Source organism: Egretta garzetta, unplaced genomic scaffold (assembly GCF_000687185.1).
Source record: "Egretta garzetta isolate BGI_Z169 unplaced genomic scaffold, ASM68718v1 scaffold7, whole genome shotgun sequence".
Classification (NCBI taxonomy): Eukaryota; Metazoa; Chordata; class Aves; order Pelecaniformes; family Ardeidae; genus Egretta; species Egretta garzetta.
In genome coordinates, this window is record NW_009260350.1 from 234,745 (window position 1) to 246,095 (window position 11,351).

General features: G+C 44.1%; 2 protein-coding genes across 2 annotated transcripts in view; one reads left to right on the forward strand and one right to left on the reverse strand.

The window, feature by feature from the left end:
• Nucleotides 1-1,452, forward strand: part of PIK3IP1 (phosphoinositide-3-kinase interacting protein 1) — a 25,039-nt gene extending 23,587 nt beyond the window's left edge. The window contains exon 5 of the transcript XR_004842518.1: nt 1,248-1,452. The gene's annotated coding sequence lies outside the window, so the exon portion shown is untranslated. The remainder of the gene's footprint in view (nt 1-1,247) is intronic.
• Nucleotides 1-5,304, reverse strand: part of LIMK2 (LIM domain kinase 2) — a 20,728-nt gene extending 15,424 nt beyond the window's left edge. The window contains exon 1 of the mRNA XM_009642820.2: nt 4,117-5,304. Coding sequence (XP_009641115.1) covers nt 4,117-4,169 — 53 coding nt within the window. The 5' untranslated portion in view covers nt 4,170-5,304. The remainder of the gene's footprint in view (nt 1-4,116) is intronic.
• Between the last annotated feature and the right edge of the window lie 6,047 nt (nt 5,305-11,351).

Genomic DNA, 11,351 nt, shown 5'->3' on the forward strand with positions numbered 1-11,351 from the left:
ACAACCCCCCCCCCCCCAAAAAAAAAAAAAAACCCCAAGGAAAAAGATGTACTAATTCTATTGCAGATATCACTTTAGCAAATCACAAGTGGAACCCAGATCTTCAGGCTTGCTGAACACAAAATAATCCTGCCTCAGCAGGACGCACTGGCAAGGGAGTTTTAACTTCTGCAACGCTAAGGTGTGACTTAATAGAGAGATAAGACACAGACAGCAGTTGCATCACTAAATTATTCCATTAGCCCTGGGCAGCATGTTCCCAGACTTTAAAAGGAAAGTTAGTCTGGTATTGGCCATTTCTAAGTGCAGAATCCAGGGCAGGTTAGGCACCAATAACTGGTTCAAAGAAACACCTCAAGGATCAACACCGTCATCAGCAGGATGCTTTCCCAAAGGTGGAAGGAAGAGTTTCTTCTGCCCCTTACCCCAACAATTGTCTCAGTTACTACATTGGAGGGGAACCCATTGCAGCAGGGTGGGGGTTTAGGTGGGTGCGTGCCCCCCTGGACAGCAGGCCTCTCTACAGCACCAAATGCACTGAAGTCAGCCAGTGGCAGCAGAGGTGCACTTTTTACACGGTCCCAGGTCTAAGATGAGAGCTGCTGTTGACTTCACCTCTCACAGGCTTCCTGAAAACTTATTTGTGCCAAAGGCATTCCTTGTAACCTCCACCAGCTTGTAATGAGTGTGATGATACGCGAAGCTGGTCGTGCTCCAACACGGAGTTATTTGCTCCATCTCAAGAGACTGCAAAGCAACAAGGTGAAGCTGCTTGTAAGCAGCCTACGGTTTTAGGGGAAAACACACCTCATGAGGTATTTAGCACCATACCCTGCCCTCAGGAAAGTTGCTCCTTCTGATGTATTTGGCTTTTACCATGTTTGTTCTCCCAGCTGAGGAGCTCCAAATCCTGCCCCCTACCCCCCTTCCTCAGTGATGGGGAAAGAACTCCAGCACACTCAACAGGCCCTGCCAATTTTGTCTGAGGCAGGGGGAGCAGTAACTTAACATTGCTAAACATGGTACATGCATCATTACAGCCCCAGCCTTGGGGCACTGTCATGGTTACACCCTGCTCATGGTATGCAAGAGACCTAGAGGGCATTGCAATGCATTTTGCCTTCAACCACTAGCCTTTGGCTTTCATTTGCAGTAAATACCCCACTCTGCATGATCAAGTAGGTGAGTGGGAGGGAGAAAAGAGCAAGTGGAGACTAACAGCAAAGATTTCTATCACCTTGTGGCAGGAACATCTGGCTCAGCATGGGCAAATCGGATCCCTCAGACTTATCCGACTTCTGCGTGCATGCCTGTACCAGTGTGTGCTCCAAGAGTGATTACATCTTCCAACAGGGAGCTGTGACCAGACCTGCGCTTGGGATGCAGACAGCAATACTGGAGACTGCTCCACCAGGGCTTCAAGACCTGGCTTTCTAAGCTCTCTCCAAGCAGGTGGGTTATTTATTTATTTGTTTTTAAGCACAACACTTTCCCTTCCTCACCCCTCTTCAATTTCACCTTCAACCACTCCTTTTTCTCCCTAAGAAATTCTAAAATTTCTGCAAAAGCAACACAACTGCAATTGTGTTTAGATAGGCTCCAGAGGATCACGTATGCTTGTCTTCCCTTTACCTTTCCCCTACTTCGTCACGGTTTGATTCCAACCTTGCAGCACTTTTATTAGTTTGCTTCCATCCGGAAATAAGCACTGGTATCTAATTTGCAACACACCCATAGCAAAATGAAGGTGAGGGGGTGGAGCCAGCAAGCAGTCAGTTCTTTGCTATGCAATTAAACAAATCTGGGCAGGTCAAGTTTGCAGCTTGAGGCTCAGCACCCCACCCAGGGCAGTGAGGCAACAGGAATAAAGCAACCAGCCCCAGAGAAGCTAGATGCTGGTAATGGGTCTAACTGGCTACTTCATTAATCACTGCCAGCAAGAGGACGTGGCTATGGCCCATACTGCCAAGCAGCACCTTCTGTTATTTACCATGCACTCTGTAATGGTAAAGGCTTTAGATTTGTCAGGTGTGGAGAACTGGCTGGCAGCGCACAGGTAATAGTTTCAAGACCTGTTTCAACTGTTTCAGTGCCTTTGCCCAAATGCTAAAGGCATCCCATGATTGTTCCATGTGACTGTCATTGAAGAGAGATGTCAGAATTTTATCACAGAAGACACAAGAGTTACCATTCTTTCCTTTCCCTCCTCACCAGAGCACGGGGCGTTGCAAGCTAACCCTTGCCAGTCACCACAACCAAAAGAAAGGAAGATTTCTTGCTCCTCTGTTTTTTATTAGAAACCGCTAACCTTCTCCTAGATGATTTGTTATGCTTATAACAGAGTAACAAAGCATGGTAATCAAGTTTCTTGAAGGACTGGTAACAGCCAGACTTCATGTGTTTTCTCTTGCTGCCCAGCCACCATTTTCAGAGCTGCAAGGCCCTGCTCTGATTTACACAGTCCCATACATTGAGATTCTTTGCTTCCCAGCAAAGAATAAATATAAAGAATTAATTTGCCTCCCATAGCCATCCTCCAGGAACGCCACGCAGCATCGGGGTGCAGTGTCCAGGCCTGATACTCTATAGCACAGCAGGTGCAGAAAGAGTTCACAAATCGCTGCTTGATGGCTACTTGGTTTTGTAGGAGGATCAGGTCACAACAGGTAACCAGCCTGGTTTTCATCGATAGGAGATTCGATTGATGTGGCATCTCTTTTACACCTAAATGAAAACCAATACCCTCATGGAAGCAAAGACTTTGCTGGCACTGAAGAGACAGATCCCTTTGAGAAGGGCTCATTAATAAAATGCACCCCCCACACACACTGTCAGGCTAGATCAGTTAACGCTAGACAGGCTCAGAAAGAGCTGTGGTTCCAATTCTGCAGGCAGAGCTGGGGAGAGGACAGCCATGCAGACAGAATAAAGCATAACCCCAGCCCGTAGCTAACCCAAAGGCTTCTCACCTGGATTTAGCAGAAGTGTGTGCACTGGCTACGTAAGAGACACCAGACAAGGCAGAACAGATGCTAGAAAACAGACTTAAGTACTAGAAGACAGAGTGCTTAAGCTCTGACTATGCAAAACCATTTCCGCATGCTTAGAAGGTGTATCTGTGGTTTAACATGATGCCCTACACATATTACAAATAATGCAGGTCTGATCACTTTCCTTCTTCTGAAAGCAGATGCTGTTTCAGAAAGTTGCTTTTAAAGAAGTTTAGCAATTGCGCAGCAGTATTTGCTCCTATCCTAGACTGTTTCAACAAAAGGCTCCTTACTCCCAAACCAGGGCAAAAGTGTTTGCAGGAGCAGGATCAACAATGAGCAAATCCGAGGGGAGGGGATAGGAGGGAGACAATGAAACTGCAAGCTGTGCCTTTCCCCATCCATTCACCTTATCAGCACATCAGCCTCAGTCACCATCCTGGCTTCGCTCAGCCCCACTAACAGTTTTCACTATGGAAATGTCACGCAATCAAAGCCTTATTCTGTAGCTATCGCCTTTCTCAAGCCTCATTTGTTCAATTGGACCAAGAATGGTTGTTAATATAAACCAAAATACCACAGGAGAAGAATCCTTTCCTTGTAAGGGAGGTGTGCTGCTCGCCCCTGGTTACCTGCAAAGTACTTGATTTCTTTTCTCAAACAAGCTTATGCACCGCCTCGCTGCAGATGACACCACCTTCTTGAACTCGCACCGGCAGCACCTCACCTCACCCTGCGCTATGCCCAAGCACAAGTAGCTTTGGAAGAGACATAAGCAGCAGCCGTAGTAATCTCATTCCTCTGGCAGTGGAGCAAAGCACAGGGGCATGGGGTAAAGTGGCACGCGTTGCTCCGAAAGGGAGCCTGCCTGCCTGGGCTACACATCACTGCCTCACAACGCAGGTGCCGTTCCCTCGTACCAGAGCTGCGCAGAGGCTGGTTGGTAGTAAGAATCTTCCCCATCGCCTCCTCAGGGCAAGTCAGGATCCCAGTTTGAGGGCGGCTGTTCCCCACACACAAGCACTGGACCTCATTCTTCACGCCTCACATGCTAACTGCTTAGGATAGCGTTACAGGGGGGGAAACGACACTCGAAGGTCTACTGCTAATCCTGCACAAGACTTACCGAAAGGGGTCCTTGGGAGCGAAGTAAGCTGGGGCAGACAAGTAACTTCCCATCTTCAACACTGGATAAACCGGCTCAGCCACAAACTTGTCCGACTGCCTCTGAACAGCTCTGTTCTGCCAACATGGCAGCAGCCAGTGCTCATTTAACCTTGCGCTGATTCAGATACTTCACCTCTCTTTGAAGCTGCCCAAGGAATGCCAGGTCTCTCGGCTGCTCATTCCTTCTCAGATTCTTCCTGGCTCCCATGGCTATAACCATCTTCTCCTGTACTCAGCAGCAGCAGCACCCTTGGGAAGGATAGAATAACTGCTAACCGGGCTAGTTGGACATGCTTCTGCAATAGTTCTTGCGAGCTCTGCTGCCTGCTAACTATTGTCAAGTTTTCCCTTCTCTGGTTCCACCCAAGGGTGGGAGGGGAGGAGGAGCCATTGCAAGACAGCCTGTGGCTACAGAGGCTGAATTAGCTCTACTTTTGCGCAAAGGGTGGAGCTTTGATCCAAAAAGGGGCTGCATTGGTAAGTGCTGAAAGATAGCAGCTTTTGCCAAAGGAAGAGCCGAGTGCACAGACGTGAAACTGCTCTCTGCAGCAGTGGCACATTCTGAGGGAGAAGTCAAGGAAGGCAGGGTCTGACGAAGACAACTAGCTACATCTCCAAACACATCAAATTAACATTTACTACATACCTTCCTAAATCCCTCACAGTAAGTGGGGTCATACAACCTTCACGGTACCTACAATCTGTTCGTCCTCTTGCAGGAGGTAACTCACAGCATGCTTCCTCCAAGGAAAAAACCCTTTCTTTCCAACACTGTTTTAACAGAGATCATTGTAAGCATTTAACCTAATCTTCATCTCCTGCATGGAAGCTGAGAGGTACAAATCAGCCCAGACGAGTACTCTCTCCTGCATACAGCACGTGTAGTTATATCGTTTTGCTTGCTCTGAAGCCAAGCATGATCTTTAGTGGCCTAATCAGCTAAAGCTGTTTGCAAGACACTCAGAAATGCAACAAACACATGCTGCTGCACCAAGCCCTCCCATTTCTGTACAGTCAGCAAAGCCTGGCATGCCTGAACACAGCCTCAAAATCATGCGATGTTCCAGAGGCAAGAGTACTCAAATGTGCTTTTACTGGAGATGCTCGTCTCAGCTGGCATATTGTTCAAGGGACGCTTGGGGCTGGGACGAGGCAGTCTTGGCTGCACATTTGACAGCTGCTGCTTGCTGTTGAAGTAAGCAGAAAGCCAGGCAGCCATTTCAGTTGTTTTTTCTTGGTGTTTTTTTGTTGTTGTTGTGTGTCGTCCCCCCCCCTTTTAATAAGCATCCACCTTTCTAGGGGAAGAAAAAAAAAAAAAAATCATTATTTTTTCACCCATTCAGTGCATTTCTAAGCCTGGCTGTAAAAGTGCAGTGAAGCCTAGTGCTGCAGAGCCCGATGTGGTTGTCAATTCCAGCACGGGTCTAATTCCTTCTGACATTTCACACAGCTCTACTGGAAGCAGCAACACGGTGAGTCTGTGTCTAGGAATGCACTCTGGTCTCCCACATTCTCTATATGTTGCGTGCTGAAAACGGGCCAGCGCTCACAATCCGAGGCTTCCCTGGCTATCAGCACTACCCCTCAACACGCACATACCTCCAGTGCATCGCAGCGCCCCTCCCCTGCCCAGTATCACCTACAGACAAAAGCTTTTCCCCACAATTCTGCTGCCGTGGGCTGAACTCCCTCCAAGGGGGATTCCACGTGACCTCATAAATCCCAACTCTTCAGACAAAACCTTTGAAGATTTGATCCACAGATGCGATAAGCAGCCAGCTCGTCTGTGAATAAAGCCAGCAGATAAAGCCTAACTTCAAAGTAATAAAAACCACCCAGACAGCTAAGCAACTGGGAAGGGATTTTGAGACTTCCCTAAAGCCAAAGGACACATAGTCAAATATCTATTTAGACAGGAAACATCTTATCAAAATTATTTTACTTTTGCAGCAAGCCCCAGCAGCAACCAGTAAGTTAGTTTTTCCTACACAGAATACTTCTTGCCTTTTTTTTTTTTTTTTTTTTTTTTTTTTTTTTTTTTTTCATTGTCTTTGTGACCTATCTGAGAACACAATAGCTCTGATAAAAGGGCTCTGGAAAAGGTGTTAATGCATTCATACATTCTAGATCTGAATTCCTGCCAGAATGACTGTACTTCAAAAATGCTGATAAACAGGTGGGGGGGGGGAATGACACCTTTTCTATGTAATTTTACTGATACCATCTCTGAGGGCCAAAATGCACGGAAGCAAATTTCTTTTTCACCAATTGAAGTCAGATATCAGCATCTTCTCTCTTGCAAATGGTGACAGCATTTCCTCTACAAACATCTAGCTATCACAGGGGGTTGCTTTCCTTACTGCGATTTAGAGTTGTAATTTTTGCCAGAAAGAAGCCCGAAAAACAGAACTAGCAAATAAAAAGAAACAAACGAAAAATCTTGACAATGACTTAACATGAAATTTATTGCAAATTGAGTCACAGCCATTACTGTTTCATCCCCACAGAAATGCATCACATAGCTATTGTAATATTCAAGTGATTAATATCGTAAAACAGCTGGGGTTAGGCTGCACATCTAGAGACCCTCTTTACCACCCAGTTCATGCTGTCCAACAGCGTGCCTACAGACAGATGTGCTGTATCTAACAGCCCTAAGATACACAAATTTATCCTGGCACAGGCAGGCACGTTGGTATGTGTGGGACTGGTATAACCTGGGGAAAAGGCATCTGCTTGATGCCTGAAGAGTCTGCAGCAAGACTTTGTTTCAGCATGGGCACAGTTTGGAGGCATTCCAAATACTTCAGTACAACCCCAACACCTCATTGTATTTCCAAGGCACTTACACATAACACGTGCTTTGCTGCTGTTGAAAGACAGAGTCAGCTCCTGACATCAGCTACTGAAACTAAAACCATTTTGAGACACACGTACCTCTGAGTGAAAGCTCTTGGACACAGCTCTTGAGTAAACTAAAAGGATCAGTGAAGCGAAGCTCATCTCCATCACTGAATCTTACTCCTAAGCAGCAGCAGACCTTCAGACCAACACAGTGATGCCTTGTTGGTACGCAACATTGCTAAGCAGAACATCAGGATGGAGATAGTGTTTTTATCTCCACCATACTGGCCTAATGGCTGCAGACCTCCTGAATACACATAGGCTGAGAAGCAAACCAAAGAAATTCAACCTATTGAAACTTCATAGTTTATATGTGATTTTGGAAGCAGTGACTTCTGATCTGTAAATGGCAATAAGACTGGCACTTACACCACTGCACCTTCACTTGCTGCTTCTGTCTGTGCAGACCGCTAAAATCCTCAGGGGAGGATCCGGACTCACTCATGTGGAAAGCCTACCACATACTGGGCTGTGTGAGTAATTCTAATTACCTCGATATAATAATGCTCCGATAACAATGCCCTAAAGGACAAGCTGCGCAAGTCTGGAATGCCCAACTCCTCCTTAAATATAAAGGGTCATCATGGATGTCCTGTAGCTGATAGATTCCCCTGAGGAATTCAGCAGATTCCACCTGCAAAGTACTTCATTGTTCCTTTGGATTTTTAAACTCCTGAACAGTCATGGTGATCTGTGTACCAACAGGCACTTAGCAACTATTTCTCCCCAGATCTGACAGTGAGCTGGTGAATGACAATGCTGATGGAGACACCGTCAAAGAGATGTTCCCAGGAGCCTGCAGGATTAGTGGGAAAGAGCTCTCACCTCTGAGGCCTTATTATTTGCTTTCTGTAACTGCCAGAAACTGGAGAAGACAAGGAAGAAGAGATTCTTCTCTTCCTCATTCTACCATAATTCATCTGCCTTTTGTTCCTACTGATCTTTACCCTGCTCTCAAATTCAGCTACTGTGGGTACAAACCTGACTCTCTGTTCACAGCTGAAAAGCTAAAGGAAGATTCAAAGCACCAAAAATCGTCACATTTCAAATTTGTCTTAATACACACCTTCGCTTACATCTTTATTTGTCAACACTTGTACATTTGAGCCTCACATCCTGTCACTGTAGATCTGTTTGTCCTGTTGTCTGTGGGGAGGAAGCGGCTTTTGGAAAATGAAGGCCTGTGCCAAACAGTTTGAACCAACAGAAGTGATCCAGAGCCTAGAAAATACAGTCTATGAGAAAAAGCTAGGTCTGGGGCATCTTGAGACTGGTGGATTGCTGCTTTCAAACAGGAAAAGGTTACTTGAATAACAGAAGGGGGGGAAAAGGCTCCTTTTCCATGCCCATTGTGAACGTGATTAGAAGAAATTGATTTAAATTGCAACAAGGGGAATTTCTGAAGATAGTAGACAGAATCTTCTAACACTAAGGATAATTAAGTGCTAGTAGACATAATCTGGGAGACGGACACCTGCAGTGATGGGAGATGGTTGGGTGACCAGTTTCTTGGTCATTCCAAAAGCCATAGGAATTATTTGCTTCAAACGTAAGCTGAAATTTAGTAGATAACCTAAGAATCACAGAAAACAGATTTGGAAAATACCCTCAAAAATCATCTAGTTTATTCTGCAACCACCAAAGCAGGTTTAACTAACTATATACGTTGCCTGGCTTGCCTTCCTCTGCCCCCAAGGGTGAAAAGGATCAAGGTGATGCACTAAGTTTTGCTGAGTAAAAAATATTTCTATAGAACACTAAATACGCTATTCAGTATAGAAAAAACACATCTTTGTACAAAAATCACATCACCAGTGCTGGCAAATTAACAGTAGCCTGGAGCTTTAGGGCATCCCCTCGATGCACGGATAGCTAAGCCAGTTCTGTCTTCTGACCACGGACAACCGTCACGCTGCGGAGAGCGCACAATGCGCAGGGGATGCAGGATTCCGGGAAGAATCTACTTTTAACCTTGTTCCACTACTGAGAAACAGTCAGAAGGAGAATTTGTTTCAAATTCACTTCAGAATACCAGTAGGAGACAGAGCCAGGAGTTGTTCTGTGCTCTGCCAGAACTGTTCTATTTTTCAAGTATTCATTTAGAGGAAACAGCCTTCTGGAGGTTACAACACTCCTTGTGTTTAGTTTCTAGCTCCAGTAAAGATTAACAGAAATTGAAATGGAGTAACACATTCAAAAAGAGTACAAGCACCTGAACCCCAAACAATCTGTCAGGTGAACTAATCTAACTCTAGGTAATAAGGCAGCTTTTATTGTGATTTAAACAAATAAATTTTATTCCGTTAGGTTTTTTTACAAGTGTAACCAGTTCCTTAACGATTTCAAGACTGTATTTAATTTTAGCCAATATCTTTTACTGGAAAGACAACTTACTGCTTACAATTAGTTAAATATAATAATGTAATCCCTGATCACTATAAAAAGATTTAATATCTATTTAGTCAGATATAAAAAGCTTACACTTTTTAGTCACACAGTTGTTTATATTATTAACTTAACATCAAACTATTTCATAATATAATTAAAAAAATACAGAAAGCCATGAGAATTTTTCCTGAGGTCAAGCTGCATTGCATATGCATAAAGATCTGGCATATTAAGCAAAAAGGAAGTATTTGTCCAAACTGAATTAATAGTTTCTGGTCACCATCATCTCCAGTGGTTTAGACTTACTAATGAAAAATCTTGGATTCATACAAAGTTTTCCTGCTTCCCCTTCCTCTTCCAAAAAAAGAAAGATGAGCTTTTCTACTCTTCGAACTCCTGAGGAGTTCTCAGATTTTAATAAACTGTTCACAGTGTATCTTCAAGTTACTGAAGGTGACAGATTACTGATGATTTTACAGTTACAGATTTAACAATATATTATTTAGTTTATACCATAACCAGTTATTCTCTGATGTGGTGACTTTGGCTTCTTTTTGAGATTTCTGCAGCAAGCCTGTGTTGCTTGGCTACTTAAATTAGATTTATTTTATAGACCATAGTAATATACATCCTCTGTTATTTCACAGTTAGGAAGGAACTAAACCTCAGCTGTCTTCCTTCCTAAAAACTTCTTAAGCACCCCACTACAGGAGGAATTCCTACCACCATTTCCAATAATTTTCTTCATATGGGTCCAAAAGCATTTTCCACCTGGATGTATTCAACAGGCTTGATCTGCATTCATGGTTTCAAATAATGAAAGCTGGATTTTTAACAAATACTGCGTTCTTAAGATTAAACCATGCCGCTATATCTGGGTCTTCTCATCCCCTCCTACTCCAATTCAGATAGGCAATATCTCTACAGAAATAGGGAACTGTCTTTAATTTCATTTGTCTTTATCTGTGGGAAGAAAAAAAAAAAAAAACAAACCACCAAAACCAGACATCAAAATATCAAAATACCAGGTATCAATACTTTATTCAAAGGTGTAATTCAAGGCAGAATCTTCTATTCTGTAATATGGAAAACAAGTTGGACTGAAAGGAATAAGAACAGCATGTTCTAGGTCAAAAAAAAAGCTCTTTCAATAATCCCCTTGGGTAAAAGTGATCCAGAGGTGGGAAAAAGATACCTTGCCTCTTCTTTTTTTCCCTTTCCTGTAGTGTTTGAAGTTCTGTGCAATGTAAGTTCCAAATCCAGTGGAACTGTGTATCAGTGAAAAGCAACGACCTTTGAAAGCATATGCTATCTCAGCAGACTTCAGAGGCACAAAAGTACATTGAGTTAATTCACAACAGACATTGTGACAGAAAAATCTAAGAAACTTCCTCAGCCAGATCCAACCCATCAGATTCAAGCCTAAGGACCGGCTGGCCAAAGAACAGTTTAAAATATCCAAGATACACGAATAGGGATTTGCTTGTCCCTCCAGCCACACTAGAGAAAATACAGGTTTCAGAGACAAAGCTCCCGTACATGCAGTTTGAGGAAGGAGGGAAGTGACAAAAAAACTTAAATCCTCGGAGACATGCATGTACGTCAGCTACTGCCAGTGCCAAGCATGATCAGCAGCCCAGCCTGACCAAGAACAAACAGAGCTAACGAGCCTGGAACAGTGCCAACCAGCATTAGAGAAATTATGTGCCAGGCCAGGGAGTCAGCTAATCCACAGGAAGACTGTAAAAAACACTCCACGAGAGCTGCCGGAACTCACAGCTACCAGCTGCCAAAGGCTCCTATCCTCAGAAGCTTTTTAAAGTTTGGCTTTGGGATAATCGAGCACAAGACTGCTGCTCAGCATGGCTTAGGGATCAGGGAAGAAGGGGAAACAGAGTGCAA